Source organism: Orbicella franksi, chromosome 11, assembly GCF_964199315.1.
Source record: "Orbicella franksi chromosome 11, jaOrbFran1.1, whole genome shotgun sequence".
Classification (NCBI taxonomy): Eukaryota; Metazoa; Cnidaria; class Anthozoa; order Scleractinia; family Merulinidae; genus Orbicella; species Orbicella franksi.
In genome coordinates, this window is record NC_138155.1 from 24,588,880 (window position 1) to 24,615,942 (window position 27,063).

The window sequence follows — 27,063 nt, forward strand, 5'->3', positions numbered from 1 at the left end:
CGGAATGTGCCATGTTCCTGGTTTTATCGACGCCCATGACACCAAACCTGACGAGTTAAAAATTATTTTTGTTGTCTAACTCCACTGACATAGAACAAACAATGCACCTATAGTGCATCGTCTCCAAGCAAATAAAAGTTGCGTGTAGATGTTTAACATTTACATCAAAACTCGACTGTGATTACTGACCCCGCTTAAACTAAGTTAGTTAAAAGTTGATAACAACTTCCTTTATTACCAAAACGTCCATCAAAAACAAACGTCCTGCTAGCCTTAGGCCGCGTTCCCTGATCTACACGCACCAAAGATGTTCAAAATAGAACTCAGATAAGATTTGTGTTTACGGCAATATTCAATTTCCTTACTCGAAAGAAAAAGCTGAGAAGAACGGATTCAGTGGACTATAGGTCGCAAGTGCTACAGCAATGTGTTCTTGATGAGTTAAGCACTAATTTTTAGGTCTCAGAATTTCAAGACATGTTATTCAGCGAATCTCTGTTGTAAGAGATTGAGAAATCTCAACGTGCATGAAACAGCTCATGATAGTCTGTGATAGAAAAATAAGAAGACACATGCACCACTATATCCTTCGTCCACGTAATAGCAGATTGGCACGTTTTCGTCATTTGACTACAACTACTAGAATTCCTTCCGTGTTTTCTTTATTATTTAAATTTTGAAGCCCCAGTGGGGTTTAAATAACAATTGCCCTAATTAACACAAGAAACAGATAAAGTAAAGGATTGTGGTAGTTGTAGTCAAATGACACCACATCATGCAAATCGCCTATTGTACACTGTGTTTTAGCCCTTTCGCGCGCGTCTCACCCCCAGGATTTCGCGCGGTTATTTTTTCCTCGCGGTTTATTTACATTCTCGCTCGACGGACTTATGCGTCAGTCAATTCTAGCAGTGCCCATCCCCCCGGGGCTAACCCCCGGGCATTAGCATTGTTTTAAAAAAATGGGCAAATTCTCCGGGGTGGGGACACATAAGCTGTCTAAATGCCCCAGGGTGGGGATGAAAAAAGAGGGCAAATGCCGCGCCCCCGAAATCATCGCCTTCCAACATCTCTGCAGTTTTTTTTTATTAATCAGTGAATAAAACGTTCAACTGTTCAGTCTTTTAATGCAACGGTAAGACTTCAAGGTCAGCAGTACGTGTTAGTTGATTTTGATTATATTTATTTCTTTATATTTTGTTTTTAACAGTTTTCAAGATCTGGGGGGATGGGCACTGCTGGAATTGACTGATGCATTAGCGAGGGAGGGACTACTCGTAGTCTGCAGTATTCCAGACCTTTTACATCGATGGCAAACGAAGATTTTGGCTGCCTCCTTCGATCTCAGCTCTTGGAACTATTCTTCGAAATTGAGGTGAGTCATTGGTTGTCGATAATCAATGCCCCGTCGGGCTAATTATAGTTACCCAACGTACTATGCGAACCGCGTAAGAGTCCATGGCAATTTGGACTAGCTTATTTTCGAATTTGCGGGCGAAGCAATCTCGAAATAAATGTTTCGTAGCGAAGGAGTTAATGGACGGAATTGCGTTGCGAGCAAACTGACATGGAACTTCAACATCTCCTCTTTGATTCTACGGAGGAATTGAGTCGGCAGTGTTATTTTCAGTGGATTCATTCGCTTCGAGCGTCGGGTATTCCGGAAATCAGTGTGCGGCCTTGTCCTTCTTTTAGCACTGGAAACCCTCACAACGATAACTCGCCGAAATCGCGTTAGATTGGCCTGAGGAGCTGGCAAACAACAAAGAATACAACACAGCAACAGGGTAAGTAGATTTTATTCACAAAATATAAGGATAATTGACTTTTAAAGCAAAGCCGTTGCGTTCTCATACAACCCTTCATAAATTAAAACCTTTGTAACACAACACCTCCAAATGCTGCGAGGCGAGAGTCACGTTTCGCGTATTCAAAATCGGTCGCTATGTAATACGTAGTGTATGTCGCCCGTATATGCCACGTTTCGCTGAAGGATGGCATGAAAGTGAAAAAAAAAAAAAAAAAAGAAAAAGAAAAAAAAAAGATAACTCCTCGCATCGTGAGCTTGGGCCGCCTGTGAGGTACCAAAAGTAAATGAGAGCCCCGGGCGCTGTCTGTAGTGACCAATGCAAACAAACAATGATGCTAATATCATGGGTGACAAATTACTCCTTAATTTTGGCGCGAAATTTCAGCGTTAATTTATAATTTCACATGTAAAATTACAAAATTGCTATGGTAACATCTCTTTTATCTCGGTCAGTGCCAAGATGGCGTCGAGATTTAAGACGGTGACCATTGAAGAAGTTACGGAATTAAAAGAAGCGGCGAGAGAGCACAATTAACTGGGTTAGGGTTTTTGTGAAGTGGTTTGACAAAAATAGCCTTGAGAAAAACCTGGAGATGATTCTTCCTGAGCAGTTGGATAAAGTACTCGAGCGGTTTTACGCCTCCGTCTGTAAACAAGGTGGAACCGATTACGAACCTGGGTCCCTAAAAGTGATGCAAGCAGCACTTGACAGCCATTTGAAAGAAAAAGGTTGTTCTTTTTCAATTATAAAGGACAGAGAATTTTTCAATTCCCGAAAAGTTCTCGAGGGAAAGGCGCGCAAGCTAAGGAAAATTACCAAATAAGTCAAGAAGCCTAACCAGAGAGGAAGAAGAAGCTTTGTGGGAAAGCGGGCAGCTTGGTAATTCATCTTCACGGTCACTCCTGAATATACAATGTGGTGGCTGCTCTCACAGCATTTCGGCCTGCGTGGCTGCCAAGAGCATTACACAATAAATGTGGAGGATTTCACGCTCAATAAAGCTGAAGGCCATAGTCTTCCACTGAAAGGGGTTTCTGAGTCGTATAAAAAAAAAAGATTCGGAAATCAGCTGACTTATAAGGAAAAAAAGTTCACTGCAAGAATCGTAATCGCGCAGTCGTTTCCATCTAACTCCTATGCGTGAACAGCGAAGAGGAAAGGGAGGTGATTGATTCTATCCAAAGCCGGCGGTTTTCGGAGGGGTTGGGGGGGGGGGGGGGAGGCTTAAGACCAGAGGCGGAGTTGTGGGGCTTATGACTGGCGGTTAACGTCATTGCTGTAACAACGAATTACACACTTTGCATGTGATGATTGCACTGTCACATGGTGAACTAAAAGCCATCGTTGTTTTTCAAAGGGTGAAGAAACCAAGAAGAAAGCCAATCCCCTAATGGTGTGTCCATCGCAGGTAGCTGCTACATCTTCTCCCCTCCCGCCCCCCCCCCCCCCCTCACATCCTCAGCATTATAGCAGTAAAAACGCAATAATAAACCCGGAGGTTCTCCCTTATATGGGCCATATAAGTATGTGCGGTCCCAAAGGGTGTAGTGTTTTAGCCTTTTTGGTCAGAGATAGGGTACCGATTTTGGCCATTTTGGTCTTGAATAGGGTATGGTCTTTGCACTCTAGTCTTGGACTGGGTATGTTTCTTTTAGAAGAAGCTACTTTTTCATCATTATCGATGAGACCATCAACAAAAGCCCTTCACAATGCCTTTGACATCGGTCTGAACTGTGTTACTAACTGATAAGGCAGGTCTGAAACAGAGTATTTATTCAAGGGTCAGGTCTTACATGGGGTATCATTTTGTTGGTCAGGTCATAAATAGAGTGGGGAAAATCGCAGATTTTGGTCTTAAATAGAGTAAGGGTTTTGGCACACCCCACCCAATTGTTCTGGGAGTAACCCCCCGGGAATGACATAGCAATATGGATTTCATACGAAACGTTTTTATTACTTGATTACACTTGATTTATTACTTGATTCCAAGTGATTCACCACTTCTGTTTCATATATTACCGACGGACAATAAAAATTAAATCTGTTATAACAAATGTACGTCTCAAGCTTTATGGTCTAAGTGCTGACCGACAGATTTCAATAATACATTGCAATAATTATAATGGTCTTAAATAATTATATTATCAAGTATTAAATCAAGTTTTAAATAATATTAAGTATTAAATATAATCACAAGGGCATAATTTCATGTTTGCTCCTATACTCTGATTAAGTGATTTTATCTAATACCTGGAACATCTGAAAATTACTTTTAACAGACGTATATAATGCTGAACTTTTGGTACCACATAATCTGACTGAACAAAGGATAATACATAAAGAAGTTTCTAAACATATACAATTGTGTTGTAACTATTTCACGGGTAAGGCTAAATCACTCTGGTTATATATTACACTCTTTCAAAGCTTTCTAAACCTCTTTTCCGGTTATTTTTGTTGTACATTTTTTTATAAGAATATCGAGGCTGAAATTTACGAATTTTTAAGAATATTTTAAGAATAAACCCGAGGCTGAAATTTTGAAAAGGATAATTTGTGTGTTAAAAATTTATAAATACAATACTCACAAGAATATATTCAGGCTAAAATCGGCAGAAAAATAAGAATCTTTAGCCTCGGTCGGAACTGAAACAATATTAGTTATATGCAAAAAAAGAGTGTATACCCAAACCAAAGTTAATTAGGTAAACAAATTTTGGAATTTCCAAACAACTCACCATGCTTGAACAGAACAACACATCCCAGCATGAACACAGCCTTCGGTTGAAGAGTGCTCGAATTCACGTAAAGTATGTCTGTTTTGCAATCCACCAGCCGAGGTAGATCCGGAAAATGTTCAAATGTTCAAATGTCGTTTTTTATAGTGGTTATTGCGCTTAGCTACACCTAGCTAATTCACAGGCATGCTACTTAAACTGAAGGAAACAAATATATCAACAACTAAACATAATAGGCCTAAAAATCCCAACTGGTGGGAGGCAGACCAGTTGGCTGTTTACAAGCATGACCGAGGAGTCGAACTAGACTAAATAATTGACTAAATAAATGAATTGAAATGACTAAATAATCTTCCCTTTTTATGAGCGTTTCTTCCCCTGTTTGAGAAAAGTCGGAAATCTGACGGCGTTTTCCCATATTGACCACGTAACTTTACAAAGATCCTTGTCGTCTTTAAATGTGACTGGCTGTTGTTAGAATTTTGAACTTTGCGCGCGAATCCTTGTGAGTTACGTCACAGCATGGAAGCTTCCATCGAGTTCAGCCTATGAAGTTTCTCGAAAGCGAGAAGATTTCACTATGAAAAGTGACGTCTGTTTGCCCAGACTCTCTATTATACTTGCTATTTTTCAGACAAAATTAAAGGTTTTACATTTGATGATACACTCGATCATTAGCTGTAATTATATTTCTTACACTGTCGACGTTGCTTATCAATGAACTTTCTTATCGTATAGTGGTTTTAGAAATGAATTAAACCAAAACCTGAGAGGCGCACTAGTCAGGGTAGCTTTTATCTGCCACCATCATTATTAAATAACTATTGATTAATAATTATCTATGAATTATTTTAGATGGCTTATAAGACTTATAAAAGCCAATTGGAGAAAGATTTTAATGTCTTATGGGTGCAACACGGGAGACGGAAAGTATAACTTGATGAATTGCGATCCCCATCGTGTCAAACAGGAATTTTGATATCTACATCTGACTGACGTTTTTTTAGTTCGCGCTCGTCTTTTCATTTTTTTTTTAACTGAAAATCTAAAATCAGTTATCTAACTACAAAAACGTATCAAAATAGCTCTTTGTATTAAAATGAGACAATTAAAAAATATTCCTAAAGTCTATACAAAGCCGGCGGGAGAAAAATCGATCAGCTATCAAAAATAGAAAAAATGAAAAAAGAAAAATCTATAGGTAAGATGAGCTTTTGTTTTTGTTTTGCAATAAAATGTTTGCTGATTTGCGTCGCCGTTTTAGCCAAATTAGCCAACTTGAAGCAGGTCAAGAACACCCACAACGTTTAAGAGTTTTGTGTGCTATCAAAACCGAAAACTGGTGACAGAAACCAAAGAAAACCAATTACCTATGTACGCATTCACTTAAAATATTTTCACTTATTATTTGGATCCTGGTCTAGTAAGTTTTTACCAAACAATACTTATGGTGTATAAGAATCAGTTTCAATTTAGCATACAATAGATCTAAGTTATAACGTAATTCATTACTTGCTTACCAGTAGATCTCGACTACTTCAATTCCCCTTCGCGGTCTTATAAATTAGTAATTAAATAATTTCTCTTAGGGGTAGAACAAACACATCCCTAACTCGACAACGAGGAGAGATTTTAAATCGATCGAAAACCCAATTGCCAGAGGTAATGACTAACGATTTTCTCTAAAAAGATGACAATACACTGGCAAAAGTTAGAGAAATAACTTTGAAATCGAGTGTCAATTGAAACTGCGATGGGAGATAATGTGTGTCCATATTGAATTATTTATCAACTTAAATTCGCTTCCTTCCTCTACACGTCGGTCTCATCTACATTTTCGTTTTCACCTTGATCTTGAGGCGGTGAAAATTTTTCTTCAATTTCATACGCAATTTGTGTCAGGTCGACCTCTGGATCTCTTAGAACCTCGACCAATTTTCTGATTGTGCTGCCTGCCTTTTCTCCATAGGCTGTGAGGAACTTTTCAGCTGGGTTTTCAGCACGTTTCCAAAATTCGCACTCAGCAAGCAGGCCAAGTTTGTCTGCGCACATTTGCCAGTAGAAATAACCTAAAATATAGGCGGTAAGAAACACAATGCTTTAACACATCAAAACCGACGGGTTCAAGACTTTAGCTGTGTGACTCGATGTGTGACGCTGGAGAAAAGATGGAAGGATGGAAGGAAGGAAGGAGAGAAAGACGGAAGGACGGATGGACGGAAGGACGGATGGACGGAAGGACGGAGGGACGGAAGGACGGAGGGACGGAAGGACGGAGGGAAAGAGAGAAGGAGGGACAGAGGGACGGAGAGACGGGAGGGACGGGAGGGACGGGAGGGGCGGAGGGACGGGAGGGACGGGAGGGGCGGGAGGGGCGGGAGGGGCGGGAGGGACGGGAGGGACGGGAGGGACGGGAGGGACGGGAGGGACGGGAGGGACGGGAGGGACGGGAGGGACGGGATGGACGGGGGTACGGGGGGATGGAGGGATGGAGGGATGGAAGGATGGAAGTCACCCGGTCGATGCTGTTTTCCCAGTGAAAGTAGACAACTCCTTAGCTGCATTCTAGTTATGTGACCGTATTATGAAGTGCAAAACGTCGACTAATATAAAAACAAACTAAGTGAAATCATAACAAGTAAAACGAATTGCTTACCGTCATGGTATTTGCCATTGAGCCTCTGGGTTATGAATCTTCTTCCCTCAATGTTAAGACTGCTAATGGAACGATTCAAGCCTGGAATAATAGTAAATTGAAAAAGGCAGTTAAAAACTCCTTAATTAACCGGAATATGACACTTGTATAAAATGCATTTTTTTACTCCTTAATGAGTGGCAAATAAGTAAATTAAGTAAATAATAAGGTAAAATAAACCAACGTATGTCCAACTGTTCATGCAACTGCAAACTTAAGTCGTAAACTTTTATTGAATATCCAAAACTGTGATGAAACCTGAAACACCACTGAATCCCAAAATATATGTTATAAAGAACAAATACAAGCAAAAAGATGTATGAAGCGACTGGGAACTGCTACTCCCCCTGGATGGGGGGTGGAGGCAGGGTATTGAAACTCACCAGGTTTAGAAGATGTCATCAGTGGTCTCCCTTCTCTCCCAGCTGTGGCATGACGTCTCATTTTGTTACTCGATTTCTTTCTTATTATCGCTACGGCTATTGCTATAGCTAAAATAACAATACCCAAAATAACTCCGCCCCAGAGCAGTCCATTCTGCACCAATGGAATCGACGAAGTGCTGGGAGTTCCTTCGGCAGCCAACGCTGGAGGTTCTGGATCTACCTTCCCACCATGGCCAGTGGGCGGGATCTCCGTATTAGGACTCGTCGGCGAATCACCTAAAGGGTAAAAAAATATTGTTCCTTATTTTTGCGCAAGAGGTTTTCCTTCCTTCTTCTTCAATTGACGCATCAAATTTGATTCACAAACAGAAAAGAGAAAACCTCTTGGAACCAAGGTAATGGTAATAGTAATATATTCCTGTTTTAAATTTAGATTTGAAACCCGCTTGTCAAATAGGCTCCTCTCAGTGGGTGGATGGGTGACGATGGAGGTTGGAATAGGAAAGGAGTGGTAGAGTGGTTTAGCGCGCTAAATTTGAAATCTGACTAAAATTCTCCTATTAACATTATTTTATTTTACGTGTTTAACTTCTTATTTTCAGCAGACGAGATCGGCCACTGATACATCAGGAAGCGATATGGACCATGCAATATCAAAGAAAAGTATCTGGTCACAAAGCCAGAAGACAGTGGAAAGGACATCTCAAGAGTCTAATATCACTCCCGTAATGGATCGTGCGGTTTAGAGCATTAAGGTAAATGAATGAACTTACCCAAGCTAGGGGATGTGGCCGTTCTTTTTGCCTTGCACTCCCGGTCATGATCAGTAGTGCAAGATCTTATTTCTTCTTGAAGGATGCTACACGTGGACGAGCATTCAACACACCCTTGCACCAGAGGGTCAAAATAATTTCCATCCTCGCACCCGTCGCAGACAAGTCCGGAGAAAATGGTGCAGTTTTTGATTTTTTTCGAATTGCCAGGGAGGCAATTCGAATGCTTGTCACAGCTGAAAGGGAAAAATATATCAACCCACCAATTATGCATAAGTATAGTTCTCATATATTACAAACATTACTCATGCACTTTTGAATGATGGGGCACTGGGAATGATGAAGTACTATAAAAAGCAAGTTTTATGATAAGGACGCTAGGAAATAGTGAAGATGACAGTAGGTGACTGGAGAGAGGAGTTATATTAGGAGGGGAGGGGGGGGGAACCATCCCCGGAGACACAGGGAGAGTAAGTTGAGGTGGGGTGGGGGCTAACAATCACATCTTTGTATGGGACGAAGTGAACTCGGCAGAATTTAGCGGCGAACGTTTTCCTGTCGTACTTGAAAACTTTTGACCTTATGATCTTTTCCAGGACGTCGTCGTCCCCACCCCCTCCCCCGCAACTGTCCTATAGGATAAGAGAGGGCGAGCATGATTGAGGAACTTGCATGTTGTTAATTTACCGATTTGCTTCGGGGTGAAAAGTGACAATTCTTAAGTTGTATACATGTAACAGACTTACAGGATACAGCTTTCCAATCCGGTGGTGTTGGAATAATCATAACCGGGCCAGCATGCTACACATTCTGTGTCTGTTTTAGAGGTACATTTTGTCTTCAGCCCAAAACCACGTGGGCATCCACTGCATTGAACACAGTGCGTCCCGTTCCAATATTGCATTTCTTGGCAGTCATCAACTGCCGCCATCTAAAATTAAACAAAATAATGATAAATAACAAAATAAGACCTTCTATTATGCATGTCTCCTTAATACATGCATCTTTGTAGCTTTTTGTTCGGAGAAAAGCAAACAAACAAACAACAACAACAACAACAAAAACAAGTTAAAGAAAGAAAGAAACAATTCATTCTTGTCAAAGCCATCTTTGCCTCTTCGCTTTGTTATTCTGTCTTTTCTTATTTATCTTCATTTTGTATTTTTCTATTCCGATTTCAATTTGTTTTTTTGTTACTGCTATTGCAGTTAAAAAAGATCTTGAACCTAAGGAAGTGACGTTACACGTGACGATTTTTAACGCAACACTGGACTCGTTCTCAAATTTAACAGTACACCACTTCGAGTTCTGAGACATTTTAACCTAAGATAGATGTAATATGTTCGCAGTGTACTATGGCGAAAGTCAGAAATACACCTTATTCCAAAATGGCCGTCATTTTAGTGCTCTTTTGTTTACTTGCAAATCACCCCTTGTTGCCTCGTTTAAGGGAAAATATTCTTTTGAATTTCGAGCTTAAGAGCGAGGCAACAAGGGCTAATTTGCAACAAAACAAAAGAATACTTAAATGGCGACCATTTTGGAATAAGGTGTATTAAGTCTCGTATGAATGCCCTAAACAAGAGAAACTTTATTAAATATAAATCAGGTCAGTTATATCAAGTTTAGCCCGATTTATGGAGTATTTTATTTCAAGTAATACAAGTCTTTGCTTTAATCAACTTAAAACTGTTTACAACACAAAGGCCACCTGAAACTGACTTTTAAATGTATTCACTTTGATATTGTCTTATCTTGTTATTTATTGCGAAAACACACAACTTAAAGAACCGCGCTTTAGAGGGTCTTTAATGATGTGCAAAAAAATTAACTACACTCGACTAGCCAACTTTTTGTCACAAAATGTATCAAAGAAAAAGCAATGAACTGAGCGGAAAGCTTTAACTTATATTACCACAAAACGGATAATTGAAACACAACACAGTCTAAAAGATGGACATCAATATTGCTCTAACCCTAACCTTTCTGATCAAAAATACTGCTCATTCGGCATGCAATTCGAAAGGCAAGATATACCCCGGATTTCTGCTTCAACTATATCATTTGACTTATTTTGACCTGCAATTAGGCGATAGCGATTCTTAAACAACCTGTTTTAAAATAGTTTTGTCTACCGCACAGAGTTTTTATGCGGTTCTCGTGTCTGAAGTCGTGACCTCGTGTTTCATCACTGCAACACGAAACAACTACGTCTCAATGTTTCCAAAAATGCAGGCTCCATCTCTAGTACTACCTATCGTACATGAAATGATGATTTATGACGCTTTGTAATTGAGAGACCTCTCGTCTCTCACAGAGCAGAAAGAGAAGGGAATCTCTTTCTCGCAGGGAAAAGCAGTGTTCAACAGTAACGGCAGAATTTAAATATTTCTTACGGACGAGATATCTTGCCTAATCCGTCAAGGTTCATGTGGAATAACAAACATTGGTGGCGCTTCTTTTGTTTTCAATTCCAAATTAATCCACTTCACAGCGCTTTATTGACAGGTTTCATTAAAGATATGTTTCGATTTTTTGACCCCTGTGTGATATCTTCACGACATAGCTTTAGTTTATAGCTAACACAAATTCTCTGCATTTCGACAACAATATTGTAAAATCAATCAAGTTAAGCTATTTTTGTTTGACTGCTATTTTAAGAAAAGGCATGTATGGTGTGTGCTTGCGAGTGGTCTGAGATGCGATACAGTCTTTGTGCGACAAAAACTTTGGCAACGACGAAGTTAGCGTTTTTTTTCTTTGTTTTGCAAAATCGAAACCTCATACTGGCCCGTCCAGGCGCTCTGAGACGTAACCATGTTACATATGCTTCGCGTTTCAAATTAATAACGAGAGCAAAAAAAAAATGATCATCAATTAATAGGCTAAGGAATGTGTACACTCAGCTCATGACTGAATAATCACCTGCGATGATCAAGAACGTGTTTTGATACTATACATCCTGTAGTTTGAATATTTTGTTCTCCCACTTCGCTTCCTCTTGCTGTAAACGTTTTCTCGACATCACCAATTAATCTTGCTCGGCTTCATCCCGCAGGGATCGCTAATAGAAAAGGGCCCCCTGTCATACAGACGGATATGCTTGACTAACGTAGTGCTAGCTGAAGTCGTGCGTCTTTTCGGGCAACGATGTTTTACTCAGTACGACACCAAGAAGAAAGCAAAGATGCAAACTTACCGTTATTCCAGTTATAAGCGTTAGTTAGACAAAAATTTCGCTCAGCATGGTGATCCCTTGTCGGTATAAATTGATGTGGACGACACTACGTGGCTACGAAGCTCTTCATCAGTGCATGGAACATGTGCACGCATATATTATAGAACGGACTTTGATAGTATGGGCGAGGCAAGCCAAAGAAATGTCACTCATAGGAAGTATATCAGCCAATGAAAAGAAGTCCGAAGTGTGAGCTTGATTTATTAATTAGGGGAAGTCCCTTTCTAACAAGTACTCGAGTTAGAACAAAACAAGCCCAAACTTGCAACCGTTGCATGACACTGTAGTCTGATTATGGAAAGAGTAAGACCGACTTCTCTTCGTCTGAAACTCACGCTGAAATATATTTTGGTAGAGCTACACCGTTAGGCTTATTACAGCAGCTGTCTTCCTTAGGTGAGAATGGTGATTCTTAATCAATCTTTTTAAGGATCGCTTAGTCTACCACATGCAATGTTGATACGGTGATCGTGCCTGAAGTCTTGACCTCGTTTTATTTCATTTCTTTCTCAAAAGGGATTTATGACGACAAATATTTTTCATCAGCACCAAATAACTACGTCCAAAAAATGTAATGCCAACTGCCTGAGACAATTTGGTGATAAGTGGTCGACAAGAGTTCACGGATAATCCTGGAAAAAGCTTTCTCGCATATGAAAAATTTCGGAAACGGAATTTTTCCAAACCCAAATCCACAATGACTGGTGATTGTTGCGTTTTCAAATTTCTCCGGCGTAGTGTCGACTGAAAACATTACAAGCATTGTTAGAGTCAAAAAACCGTTTTCAAATTTCTCCAGCCTTGCGCGGAGTGGCGGATGAATATGTAGATTATAAGAAACTTCGATCAACTGACCAACATAAACGCTTTCCACCAGCATATCAACAGTTAACAACACTTACTATCAACTCTTGATGGAAAAAGGGTTCCATCCAAGGAATGCTCGGGGGCCCGACATCAGAAGAAGTGCATGTTTCTCGCGCCAGAGCACACGTCAAAAAACTCGCTTACAAAGCAATACATGGCGGTCGCCCAACTAAAAAAATTAATTCGAAAAAGACGCGATCCTCTGATGTATTTCCGCGAATTTCTGGTATTTTAATGGTGTGCGTACGCATATTTCTAGTGGCTGTGGCAAAAATCTTAAATAAAATACTCAAAGTCGTGTAACTCTGAACCCTACGTGAGTTACACCAGGTCATTCTGACCTCTCCTAGCAGGTAAATTAAAAAAAGTTTGCAACAATTCGAATTGAGCGCAAAAATATTTAACGTAGATATAGCGTCAGGCGAGCTGAATACGTGTAAACCGGACCAAGCATGCAAGCGGAACCGGTATTTCCGGTAGTTTCTTAAACGAAAAGAAAACTCGTCCAAAGTTTTCCATCTGTTGGAATCGAAATGGTACCTTTCCGCTTATATCTGGTCTAATTCTTTGCTGCTATGTGGAACCTTCTTTTATGGTGTTCAGTGTAGATAAAAGTCAGCTTCCCGCGCGCGAGTCCTAAGTTGCAAGCCGCGCCTGAATTAAATCCTTTGTTATTTTAAAACTCCATCTAGCGCAAACAAGCCTGCTATGTATTTGAACGCACGGGATTACAAATCAAAACCACAAAAACATACATCCATATTTTTCAATCTGTTGGAATCGAAATATAATCTATTGAGATATGTCTCTTTTGTATCTTTCCTGCGCTGTGAAACCTTCTGTTATGGTGTTCAGTTTAGTTAAATGTTGGCTAAAACATTTCAAGCGAAACAAGCCCCGCGAGCTCCCCGCGCGCGAGTTTAGAGTTGCAAGCCGCGCCTTAAATCTGTTGCTATTTTAAAACTCCGTATTCGCAAATAAGCGTGATATGTAGATGAACCAAGGGGAATACAAAACAAAACTCAATAACATACCGATAATCCAGTCCCTGCCAGAAAAATTAACAAACTGACGGCAAACGTGGCTAAGTTTTCAAGTTTAGTCACCTTCCATGTAGGGCCGTTCAGATGTGACCCTACAATAGGTGTCTGTTCGCAAGCGTTGTTATAGTAGTTGGTCACCTGCACGTATATTGAAATGTCCCTCCATAAGAGCCAATCAAATACAAGATGATGTAATCGATTGTGAGAGGTAAAGGGACGTACTAATGTCGAAATGTTTATCTTTTTCATAACATGGAAGCTTTGAATTCTTTTATGTCGAGACCTTGAGTACACAATAATATTTTTTTCCCCCTCAAATCAGGTAGTATCTGTCTCAGGCCAACCGTTAAGACGTGGGTTGTAAAATGTCGTTAACGATCTATAACGAATATTAAATCCACGAATGTACAGAATCTCTCGGTCAAGTTCAAGATTACACATTTTTATTCACAGCAAATTACGATTAAAGTGCACCCAAACAACGCATGCATTGGATCTAGTAAATATTTGCATCGAAGTATGCCTTCGTAATGTACACAAAATTTTCTTTCGATCATTAAAGTCGGATAGAAAACGCAAATTAAGTGAGCAAGATCTTATTTTCGTTTAAATTGCGTTACTAAAAGTCACACTACTAAAAGTAAATAGCGACAGTATGTTTAAGTAGTTATACGGTCTTGTACCCGTCACGAAGTGATGATTGGCAGAGGCTGAATTGCTCACCATGGCTTATACAGTGAACAATTTACTGAAGTACGGACTTGGTTAGAATTCTTCGACCTTTTGGAATTGAAATCAATGTCAATGCACACTGTGAAAGCGCAGGTTTTAACCCTGTTTCCATTGCTGCTACTTAACGACGAAAATAACGAGTTGAAAACTGCAAACTGGCCTTGATAATCAATAAGTACCCTTAATGGGCTGAAAAAATAAAATTGTAAATCGCGTGTCTAAAGATTTACTCAGTATATGCTTGTAAACTCAAGATTGTTGAGCAGGCAAGTATGATTGGCATGCAAAGTAGACAGCAAATAAAAGGTTTTGTTTTTGTTTCTTTGAATAGCAAATCATTTTTAAGCACGGCAGTCCAAGCTGGACTGAAAAAATACCAGTTTTTATTTAATTATAAGAAATTGTTTTGCAACTAGCCAATTCTCTGCTTTGGATAAGACGATCATTGGACTACGTAAAGAAATGTTTATTAATATGCATTTTACTTTTGTTAGAAGTGAGTAATTATTCAGTGCCGCGAAATTATTTCGCTGTGATTACACTGAAGAGGCTACCAAACTTTATATTTAGTTGATTTTGAGTCTTGATCAAAATGGACCTGGTTTTATTTGCGGTCTAGATTTTTTTTAAAGAATTAACTCTACCTTCATGTAGACGTTTTTCTTTTTAAAAGTGGTTTCTATTTTTTCCTTTTTAGGCATTGCTAACGCAGTCTTAAGGTCAAATTTAGTGAAAGCACGAAAACTAGCCCGTTGGCGATCACGCCATCAAATATAATACTTCTTCAAGCAACATTAACAAACAAAAACATTTCAAAGTCACTTTGGCTGATTAACACGCGAATAAAACAAGCTGCGTGCGATTGTGAGGTATCTAAAGTAGAGAAACATGTATTGTTTTCAAAGCGTTCTGATAGAGATCTTTTTGGACCCCAGATGCCAAGTTGATGACGAATCAAAACATACTTACGCCGTCGCTTGCGGCATTCAACCGATTCGGCCGGTTAAATGTATCTTCCAGATATATTTCTTGTTAAGTAGTAACGCTATTTTTTTTTTTAAAAAAAGTAATGACAAAAGTAGAGGCTTACAGACTCCGGCTTTGCTCTGAGAAAGAGATAAGTAAGTTCCCTTTTATATTGTTCCAATCAGTGAAGCGTACGATGTTTTGAAATTTTGCTCACGAACGCGTTTTCGCTACGACACGTTTCAAACCAAGCTGTATAAATACCTGTAATCTTTACACTGAGTCATACATGTAACCCGCAAACTGGTGAGAAAAAGTTGAAGAATATTTTCAACCCCCATTCCTAGAGATAGGTGAGAAAGTACAAAGCTGGCCTACACCGATATGCTAAACCGCGCCCATTTTTTCCACGTGTTCCTGTACCAGTGAAGCGTTCACTTAGGTAGAAATCGAGAATCGAAAACCAAGCTTGAAAATACAAAATCGCTTTTGAGATTACAAGCCGTTCAGATATCATTATTTATCTTTCGTTCTGTTTATAGACTGCCTGGTGTAAAAAGCGGAAAATATAGAATTACTTTAAGGTTTATGACTGCTCGGTAATTTGGTTAAAAAAATAAAATCTAGTTGTTGCTCACCGTTACTCTCAGAAGTATGGTCAGCTCGACGAAAAACGCCAACATCATCTTGGAAGATATGGCAGGAACATAAGTTCTTCCTTAGATTAGTCAACAGTCAAGTCGCAGTAACTGCTAGCTACTAATAAGCTTTGTTACCGGCTGGCTTTGGGTTTGCGTGATCTTTTCCAATTAAATTCAACTACAAATTGATTGACGTTTTGAAGAGGTTTTCATTATTATGCGTCGCCTTGAAACTAATAAAATGAGACGTGTAAAATTCTCATTTCTGTCCTATATATTTATTACCATTCAGTTTCGCTTACGCCGTTTGCACGTAAATCCCAGTCATTCTGCCTTAGAAAGAATTAAAACCAAGCCACAAGCTAAATTTAAATTGGATTCAGCGGCTTCTTGGTATGTGCATTATTGTCTACATTTGTACGACCAGTAACAATGGGTACACAACAATGGGTACAGAACAATGACTCCGAAAGTGCTTACCCTTACAATAATTCTTGTTAGCTTTCACACTTCACTTTACAGGAAAGAAACATGCAATATCGTCTGTAGTAAATACCTTGAGAGCTCTTGAGAGGCAAAGAAGAAATACTGGTATACTAGAAGCGATTGATGTTAAATGATAGTGCACGACAATCAAAATCTGACGGTTTCCTTTGAATTGTGTCTTAATTATTCGTGAATGAGGGCACTCCATAAATGCATGCACAGATATTTCGACATCTTGACCTAGGATTAAAGTTATTCCACGTGTTTTGTTGTGTTCCCAGCTCTAAATCAAGCATACGCTCGCCGTATGTAACTGAAGTATTTAACTTAAATCATAGAATATTAACGAAATATCGTGACAAGCCACTCAATAGCGTGGGAATACACAAACAATCTCGTTGCCCTCCGGGTCTGTACTTAAGTGTCTTCTGCTCTTTTCCTACATTTTCTTTGTTCTCGGAGAATTCAAAAACTTCCTTATCAAATAGTGTCGATAAAAGCTTTGACTGATTGCATTCCTCGGTTATTAGGCCGTGATCATATTTATCTTTTCCCTGTTTCTACAATCACTGTACGTACACATTGAGCAATTGTGATATCATCAAGACAGCTTTATCTTCTCTACATGTCGAAAACAGTTGTCGGTAGGTCGTATTTTTAGCGACCAGTGTGATTAAACCATAGTTAGGAGACTATGATTAAACTTCAGATTATTAAAATCATATCAACAGATGAGGTATTAGTGAGCCTGTGTTTATTGTCAGGAATGGCTCAGCACACAACAGAAACTATTAACATCTAAAAATAAACTATTAATGATTTTTAACGCGTCGAAAGATAAGAACGGAGAGCCAAAATAACCAAAGTCAAATAGCCTGGCTTGAAACTCTAGTGTGTTCATTGCGTTAGTGTCGCTAACAGCCTGGTTTTACACCTAACGGTGCAATTCTTGCCTGTATAACAACAAATTCTATTAATATTTTGACAGCTATTAATAGCAAATCCACTTAGGCTTGTTTAAGGGTGGAGTGACGTGTCATTCATCGCTATCTGTACACAACACAATTTTTGGCCACTTTGGCGACAAAAAAAGATTTTGAATTCAGCCTTTCTTTATCGTTTCACAAATCAAAACCCCACACTGGCCAAGGGCTTTAATCATTATGCTAGAAACTGGCTGCATGTCACGGTTTGTCCTCTATTTCTTCCTCTTGTGGTTTGCACCACAGGAAGAAGGAATAGAGGATTCCAAGAGACTAAGAGAGGCTTCAGCGGGGCTAAGGAATGCATCGTGACATTTAATGAATCACTATTAAATGCAAAAGGAATACACTCGGTTTTTTGGACATTTGTTCCCTGACTCTTTCACTTGTCCTAAACTGTCTCTTGCCATCAACAAATAGACTTACTCCGACTTTTGATCAGATTCCCATCCCGCAGGAATCACTAACACCAAAATTCTATTCAATATACTGTAAGCCAAGCCTTCTTTTAGATTCGCTTGAGTTGCAATGGTTTTATACTCAGGCTGAAAACGTTCGTTTTCGTCGTCAGGCCGTCTTCAGGCACCGGTGTTTTATTAGTATAACACCAAGGAGGAAGCAAAGGGGTAAACTCACCGTTGCTCTACTGATAAACGCGAGACATACAAGAATTTCAGTCAGCATGATGATTCCTTGAAACTACGTAGCTACGAAGCTATTGAGTGCATGAAACATGTTCACGCACGAACGGACTTTGATCCGGATTTGATACATGAGCGAAGCAAGCCAAAGAATTGTTACTCAAAGGAAAACGTAAGAAAGCTACTTATTTCGACTTCTCTTCGTTTGAAACTCACAATGCTCAAAGAATTTGGTAGAGCTCACCTCAGACTTTACAGCTCAAGCGATTGTACTTGTGGAAAGAATGCGAAAGAGAAAGCTAGAAAGTCCTGTTGTGTGACATGTCTCTCAGCCCATTCCAGACAGCTCTCGTTCTTGATTCTCTTTACGTATCGAAATAAGCTGTTTCCAGTTGGGCTCTGCTGGTTCAAAGTTAGTCCCTTCGACTTAGCAATTTTAAAGCCGGTCACTATACAGGGACTGTCAAGCTGCTAATGTAGTGATGTTGTAAAATCTCTCATTTCTAGTATCCTGAAGATATAAGGACAGGAGACTAAGACTGAAACAATCCGAACCGCTTTCCTAGGTATGTAATCGTGTTTATAAAACTGAATTAGAATTGAACAGCATGTAAACATGGGACTCAGGCGAAAATGCCGCGAAAGGTTAAACTGAATATCTTGAACTTGCGAACATTATGACAGAGTAGAAACTTTCATTGTGCAAGACAAACTCGTGCACTAAGGAAGGACTTTTCGCTAATACGACGATTCGACGGTTATTTTCATAACCAGTTTATTCTTGTATTTCAGTTGAAAGCGTCAAAACTATTGAAAAGCTATACAAAGAAAACTAACTGTCTGTGTTTAGATATACAAAATGTATATTGGCTTCTAATGTCAACATAAAAGCCGCAAACCAGCCTACTGTGACATCCAATGCTGTGCACCCAATCACGTGATCGTCCAAATGCGTGTGAAGTTATTTTTAGTTTAAGGGCATAAAATGTACTCTAAAAACCTCTAAAACATGATATGGGAATTTTGAGTAACCGAGAAAACTTTGGAATGTGCGCTAACTGGAAAACACCGAGGAATTGCGAATGAAATATTCAGCCCAGAGCGGTCAGAACGAAACAATTACGAGTGTACAACTGAACCCTAAGATATAGGACTGATACCAATACATGTCAATAGGTGAAATATCAGTTGAATATACTCACCGACAATGCCATAAATGCAACACGGAATCCTAGAAATAAGCCAATGGCTTGAGACTTTCCGAACATCTTTTGTCTTTACAACTTGCAGTGAAACTGTTCAGACGAATGTTCAAAACACGCGCGCTGACGTGGAAGGTTACTAAATCGCGCCGCCGAAAGAAAAGGCTTGAATTTTCGAGGTCGTTGCTTTTTATAAAGTCGACTGGTATCGAATTGGATGATGGGATGCGAGACTGTCCCTGTGGCGGAAATTTACTCACCAGGAAGTTACAGATACCCTAGCACGAGTTTTTTTGGCGGCTTCGCCGCTCAAGATCGCGGCTTCTCCAGCAAACAGAAGGTTCCGTTTCTAACAAGCTTTATCATTTGTCAAGACATAAATACTTTCTCTTGTTTTTGTTTGATGAAGTTGTGAAATTAACAAATACGGCACGGATCAAGACAATCGAACTGTTTTCACATCTAACTTGAACATTTACAATTTCAATGCTATCGAGTCGAGTGATTTTATTGTTATAACTTTGTTTTTAAGACCAAAAAAATTAGGCCATTTTTAGAACATTTCAGTCTAAAATTATCTACAAATTAAATTCAGGCTCAGCGCAAAAGTAATAAAATAAACAACAAAGATAAGAAGATATTAGGAGCCGCCACAACACTCACAACAGTAGCTAAAAGGCTCTTATATGGCTTGTTGGAGAGAAAACGAGCTGGGTGGTGAATCAGATGTCATCAAATGTCTGTCAAGTGGCCTTAAACCTCCTTGATGCACATCATCGAAGATAACCATGTCAGTGTAGATAGCCCTTAAAGGCGCACTCTTATATACCGAGGTATGGCAAGTATTCGCTTTAAATAAAAATGTAATGTTGCATGCAGGAAGCAAAGCGTTAGGGTCCCTTTTTGGTAGGCGTTCAAGGAAGGTCAAGGAACAATTATAAGAAATTTGCCATTTTAATACCCAAAAATTTAAGAACTTGTTCAGCCAAGCAAGATCAAGCAGGTTCTTATATGTACTCGGGTAAAGTTAAATTATGATAAATATTTTAACCTAGGAGTGTGACTTTGAGATTGCAAATTTACATTAAAAGGAAATACATAATGCAGTTGTGAATAAATACTGTCGATATTCAAGGGCCAAACGGTCTGAAACCTAAGTTTATTTATTTTTCTGGTAATCAACCCATAGAAATTTAGGACCCAATTTACAACTTACTTAGCCTAAATTGCCAATATGTACCCCAAAATACCGAAACCTATTTTGCCAGACTTAAAAAAATGTAGGTTCTTACACGGGTTTTTTTTTACTATACTTTCAACTAAGAATTATCTGACAAGGCTCGCTTCGAATTCAGGGCGCAACCTCGAGTTAGAAGATATCTACTTCAAAAAATTAAATCGACGGGAACTGGCAAGAGCTGAGTACTATGTAGAGAAAAGAAAAACAAACAAAGTTTGTTACGAATCCAAATTCCACGAACAGATGGTATGGTAAATCCTTTGCTCCTTAATGCACGCACTAAATGAAAGAAATGTATTCAAAGCAAGTGAATATTACATCACGTTTTGCAAACGATTTATAAATAGGGTTAATTTTGTTTCAAGTACAATCAGCAAGTATTTACTATGATCAACTTACAACTGTTTACAAAGCAATGGCCATATGAATCAGACATTTAAAAGCATTGATCTCGATGGTCTTAATTTGTATACTGCCTTGACTGCGAAACTTAAACAAACGCCCTTAAGAATGGACCACTACGCGCAAATTAACTGCACTCGGCTAGCGAACTTGCAATGCAGCAAAGAAAAACAGCAATAAACAGGGCGGAAATCATTAACTTGCCACGAAACGGATCGCTGAAACACAGCACAGTCCAAGCAGCCAGAACATATTGGTCCAACCTTTTCATCAAAAACTGCTCTTTCGAAAAGGGAGCTCGACATGCCAACAGACAAAATAGATAACCCGGATTTCCGCTGCAATTAATCCGTTAGGTTGCTATCATTTAAAGCTTTTAAAAATTATCTCCTGCGTTTAGGTAATATGATAGTGATAGTTATCAATCACTTTTGAAATAGTGTTGTCTACCCCACACACTGTCGTGTCCGAAGTCGCGACCTTGTGTTTTGCCGCAAGAGATTCATGGGCGGGCGACATTTGCTTTTAATCAACACGCAACAACCCCAGTGTTTCCAAAATAAAATCTTCACTTCCTGAATTAATTGGGTGTTAAGTGGACGACAGGAGTTGAGGAATAATCACTAACAAAGCTTCCTCGCCTTTAAAACAATAATCGCCTTACATGTAAAGCGTAGTTTAAAACCTTTTAGAGTTACTGACACAACGCAGGAGGTCTCTGAACCGAAACTGACGTCATGCTTAATCCGAGAAGCTTTGAACGATAATCCTGGAATGTTGAATAAACTAACCAACAATAAACTTTCCACTGGTACTTAAATATTATAATCAACGGTGAACAATATGTAATACTTAATTTAAGTTTCAAGTTATCAACTCGTTGAGCAAGAAGATGAAGAATGTTCGCAGAGCCGACGTCTGAACATGCCGACATCATTTTAAACATTTTTCGCGTCAGAGGACACGTCAAAAAACTTGCTTAAAGCATAAAATGGCTGTTTATCTTTGAGGCCTTGGGGTCACTTTCTGCCAAACTGGAAAATGATATTCACGAAAAAAGGTCCTCCGACGATTTCCGTTCATTGAATCTCGAGGTTTTTAATAGTGCGTCCACTATCACTGGCTCTGATAAAACTTCTGTATTAAAAATATACAAAGCCTTATATATAGGCTCTGGACTGTATATGTATTGTCAGCAACTTGAGCAAGTTAAACCAGTCTATTCGAACATTCGATAGCCAGTAACTTGCACAATCATAACCTGTGAGAGCATCTGGCTTTTTTGGTCCTTGTTTTCTCGCACGTTAGCAAAATCATTGTAACCACTCTAATTACTTGCATTAATATTTAACGCAGGCGGTATGGCGCGAGGCCAGTTGGATAGCGTAAACTCGGCGACCCATACAAGCGAAACCGGTTTTTCCGGTTGTATTAAATGAATTTGACCGGCACACATGTATGCTATTGCTGTTGGAATCGAAATGGTGTCTTTCCAACTATATCTGTTCTTTACCTTTCCTGCTATGTCAGGGAACGTTCTGTTTTGGTCTTGAGTGTAATTAATCTAAAATATTTCAAGGGAAAAAAGTTCCCCGCACTCGAGTTGTCTGATCTGAATTGCTAATGTTAGCCGCGCCTTAAATCCTTTGCTATTTTAAAACTCTGTCTAGTGCAAACAAGCTTTATATGTATGTGAACGATTGAGAATTCAAAGCAAAACTAGAAATCACATACCGATATTCCAGCCCCAGCCAGCAAAATTAATAGACCTAAGACAAACATGGCAAAGCTTCATCTAGTCAACTTCCATAAGCTGCCGTTAAGTCACACTGTTATATGACTGATGTTTGGTCGCGTGCACGTTTGTTGCTGCCCCCAGCTACGTGGCGCATCTCGCCATGAAGCAATCAAATACAAGGTGATGTCACTGACTGTAAGTGGACTAGGGGAAGCAAGATATAGCTAATACTGTATATCGATTGTCTGTTTGTCATAACATGAAAACCTGGGCTGTTTCTATGCCGATACCCTGAGGAACCCTGAGTCCACAAAGTGTTTAAAATAGCTTTCTTAATCAGTATCTATCTTAACTTAAGTCAACAACAGCTAATAAGATTCTATAAAGAGAATTTTAAGCCTGTGGAAGAGCTATTGGTTCTCAAGATTCAAGGTATTCCTTAACTCTCAGCGAAAAATATATATTGAACGCAGTGAATGTTTTCATCGAAATAATGTTGTCGGACGGCGAACAAAATTCTTCCTAGATCTACTTTTATAAAGGCCTGATGGGATAGGAAACAAAACTGAAGACGGATATTTTCCTCGTTTTAAAAGTAATCGTATTACAGTGTTTAAAATGAAATCGCAAACTGGCGACAGTATCGCATTTGTTATGTACTTTTACATGTCCAAGTAATGATAGCCTGAATTGCCAGATGTCTTCCGCCCGCGGCCTAAACCCACGGAACAATTCAGTTTTTAAAAGTAATGATAACAAATAGCAAAAACAGTCTGAGTTTATATACACTACTGTTCGTATAATTAAATGTTATCCAACCGGCACGAGGTCTATGTTGGAGAATTATTTATCGTTTTTTTTTGCAAGTTTATCTCGACTAAGGAAATATAGAAACACCCTCTAGAAACAATTTTTCTTGAACCCTGCTAACCGACTTTGGTGATAATTAAACTGAAAGCGCGTATTTGTAATCGCGTGTCTTCATAAAAGATTTATGAAGTACATGTCATGGGTTGCCTGGAACATAACAAACATGTCAGCTAAAAAATGATCGGCATTTCATTTGTAGAGCATTTTAAAAAATGCTCTACAAATGAAATGTATATATACTTTTAAAATAATTCTCTCCTTTCTAACAGTCGTCGCTCTGAAAAAAGACAAGTTTTGATCGAATTATGAGAAATTACTTTGTAACTTAAGCTAATTCTTTGATTTGAGTCGAACCAGGATCTTTGGATTACGTGGAGAAATGTTAGCAATTTGCATGCCAGGAGTTCGCTCCCTAATGTCAGAAGTGAATAATTTGTTGCGGAATTTTTTTGCTGGCGTATTAAAATTCTTAATTTTAACCTTATAGCTTTTCATTGATTGATTTTCAAATAGTTGTCGATTACGTCATCTTAATATAGTAGTTTATTTACAAAGCAGCGTTAATAAGCCAAAAAAAAAAAATAAATCCCAGCTTATTTCGGAAGTTCTCTGTAACTAACCCTGCTATCTAACCGAGGTAAACGAGTTTCAAAGCGTTCCGATTAAGAGATTTGACCCGGATGACAACTGAGTTGAATTGATGAATCAAAACATTCTGGCGCTGAAGCCTTCAGCTTTCAACTGATCGGGCCGATGAAATTTTCCTTCTAGTTATATATAGACTATATAGATACAATGACAAATGTGGGCTTGCCGCTTTCGGCTTTGTTATCAGAAAGAAATTTGAAAGCTCGCATCCGTGGCGACACTTCGTTACGATCAATCAGAGCGGCCGTAGGAAATTTTGTGCTTGAAAGCATTTTCGCCGCGTCACGTATCTGAACTGAAAACCTCTAAGCCTCACACGGAGTCATCTGTAACCGGTAAATGTGAGAAAAACTGAATGTATTTTTTCAGTTTTCATTTCCTCAAGGCAGCTGAGAACGAAAGCCGGCTCCACCGAGATACTAAACCGTCGAACTTGGAGTGTTTAAAAACCGCGCCCTCATCTAGTTTCGATATTTCACGTGAGTTTTGTGCTGAAATGCGTTCTCTTGCTACAAATCTAACTAACTAAGTTTGGACTAAAAAACAGTACAAGTAGCATTTAGCTATTATTTCAAATACCACTATTTCTCTTTTGTCGTTGTTGTTTTTTTCTTCCATGGACTGTCGTATGCCGAGTATCAAAAAGAAAATATAAAATTATTCGGATTTCTGACTGCTCGCCGAAATGTGGAATGTCAGCAAAATGTTGAGTTGTTAACTTACCGTTACTCTTATTATTATGGTCAGTCCCAGGAAACACGCCAACACCATCATCGGGAAATCTCCCAGATTTTGAGCTTGTTCCACTTTCGATATCTTACAAAATAATCAACGGATGTAGAGAGTCGCTCTCGCTAGCTAAAGCTCCGTCAGACCAGCACAGCTTAGCATTCTAGAACAGTCTAGAAGATTCTTTTCAAAATACAATCCCTAAACTGATTGACGTTTTCAAGAGGTTTTTATCATAAAAGCTTCTGATAGGCTGGTTCTTACACTTGGGCAAAGTTTAGTCGCCTTGAAACAAAAATCGGGCGTACAAAATTCTCCTTTCTGTCCTTTCATTACCATTTCTTGATAAAAATTTGCATGGATATATTCTAGTCATTCTGACTTCGAAAGAATTATAAACCAAGTGTGTGGCACTATGGATTCAGCGGCTTAGTGGCATGCACGACCGCTATTAACTCTCGACGATTAATATGCTGAGTAAGCACTTTTGGAGTCAACACGGTGCCTTTACATTCCAAAGTTTCAAATTTCGCTTTTCAGGAAAGAAACACACAGTATCGCCTGTATCAAATACCTTGAGAGGTAAATGAGAAATACTGGTCGCCAATGAGCGTTTGATGAAAAAAAAGATGCGTAAAATTCAAAACGAACTGCATTCAAGCACCTTTATTATACGTGCAAACATTAACAGAAATATTTTGACATCTTTGACCTGAGATTTAAGTTATTCATATGTCTAACCCACAGGAAAAAAGTCAGCCGCATGAAGTTTGGCTTTTCAATGTTCTTAAATCATTAAGCTCGCCGTTTGTAACTGAAACATCATCAATCATTAAAATATTTTCAGTTTTCGGATGAAGACCCGTGAATACTGCGGCGGGATAGCGTGACCAGTCCTTCTGGAATCACGCGGCTGATATCCAGAGACAAGCGAGGCAAGCACGTTCAGTTTGTTGAGGGCTGTGTTCAACTATTGTTTTGCCGCGTTTTCTTTGTTCTCAGTGGATTCAAAGACGTCGTTAATCTTCTTTGCAGCGATGGTGGTAGCGTTGATATTTTGGAAATGTTACTGATTTCGGCCCTGGTTATTTTCCGCGGAACCAAGTGACAGCCGAAAATACGTCTGCGTTGGCAAGCTAGCATCATGATCGGATGAGCACTTTACAATAAAAAGGTCACAAGATAGCTTTCATTGCTGACATAAATTCTCTGCAAGTCGAACACAGTTTCGCACTTGTAACTTTAACGACCGGTTTGATTAACCGGCAGTTATTTGTTGTGCGTTGTTCCATTTCCAGGTTTTGCCTTGCTACTGGCATGTTGCATCTAATTTCTCCTTCTGTCGTTTAGATTTCAACAAAAACTGTATAAGAAAATAAACGTTTTAGCCGCACGCGCGAGTATTATAGGGTTAAAGTGCACCAAAAAATGTGGGCCTGTTGATTGCTGATCACCGCGAGCTATAAGGACTTGACACTGGTATCAATTATGCAGTGCCGGTCTGTTGTCAGGAATCACTCAGCAAACAATATCAGCTAATGTATAAAATATCGGCCTTCATTTCGAATGTTATCTTGCAGCGTGGAAAGACATGCATGGCCAAAGAGCCACGTGTCGAAAATACGTTGATTTGAAACACTTTGTGAGTATATCGACCAACACTTCCGGTATCATTTTCGCCAACACTCTTGTTGTACACCTATTAAAGGGTAATTTAAGCAGGTGAAAATGCTTGTTTAAAAATAAATTAATCTATTTATGTTTGAAAACAAATCCACTTAGGCATGTAAGTGTTTTACGGGTGGTCTGATACCTGTGACATGTCATGCGTGTGGGGGATTTGCGTTTTTCAAAATTGATCTCCTGCAATGGCCTTCGTCGTGAAACGTGTCGCTGTATTTTTGGACATCAAACTTGACAGAAATTTTCCAAAACAACCAATAGGAATATCGACAAACCCTCACACGGTTTTGATGATTGATGCCTCGTGAATGATATAATGTAGTAGCTTTGTTGATGCGGTCGAGTTTGATACCCGATAAATTCGCTCAGTGGAACGTGGGTCTTTTCGCGCTTTTAGGTCGCGCTCGCCTTATGATTAAAAAAAATTGAGGCAAAACAATTTTTATCGAATAGAGCATTCTATAACCTTTGCATTGATATATAATTTGTGGTGGTTGTCTTTAAGACAGCGCGGTAATATTTTTTTTCGCTAAGGACACCCGCGAAGGTTT

The 27,063-nt window shown here is 39.2% G+C and overlaps 2 protein-coding genes and 1 long non-coding RNA gene across 5 annotated transcripts in view; 1 reads left to right on the forward strand and 2 right to left on the reverse strand.

The window, feature by feature from the left end:
- The window catches only part of LOC145460464 (uncharacterized), a 90,277-nt gene extending 84,534 nt beyond the window's left edge, over positions 1–5,743 (forward strand). The window contains exon 2 of the long non-coding RNA XR_014039853.1: positions 3,512–5,743. This is a non-coding gene — a long non-coding RNA (uncharacterized LOC145460464). The remainder of the gene's footprint in view (positions 1–3,511) is intronic.
- A 181-nt stretch (positions 5,744–5,924) lies between these two features.
- Positions 5,925–7,446, reverse strand: LOC145503371 (uncharacterized). Its single transcript, XM_081482833.1, has 3 exons — positions 7,440–7,446; positions 7,206–7,286; positions 5,925–6,618 (listed from the first exon to the last, which is right to left on the reverse strand). Exons 1-3 carry the CDS (start codon positions 7,444–7,446, stop codon positions 6,362–6,364), a joined length of 345 nt encoding a protein of 114 aa, XP_081338959.1. The 3' UTR covers positions 5,925–6,361.
- Positions 7,310–23,822, reverse strand: LOC145460449 (uncharacterized). Of its 3 annotated transcripts, none has more exons than XM_081445286.1 (4): positions 22,579–23,822; positions 9,150–9,334; positions 8,404–8,639; positions 7,310–7,906 (listed from the first exon to the last, which is right to left on the reverse strand). In XM_081445286.1, exons 1-4 carry the CDS (start codon positions 22,624–22,626, stop codon positions 7,533–7,535), a joined length of 843 nt encoding a protein of 280 aa, XP_081301412.1. In that variant the 5' UTR covers positions 22,627–23,822; the 3' UTR covers positions 7,310–7,532. The 3 variants fall into 3 exon arrangements, with proteins under 3 accessions (XP_081301412.1, XP_081301411.1, XP_081301414.1); XM_081445285.1 differs by lacking the exon at positions 22,579–23,822 and adding an exon at positions 19,203–19,897; XM_081445288.1 differs by lacking the exon at positions 22,579–23,822 and adding an exon at positions 11,603–13,676.
- Positions 23,823–27,063: the final 3,241 nt, after the last annotated feature.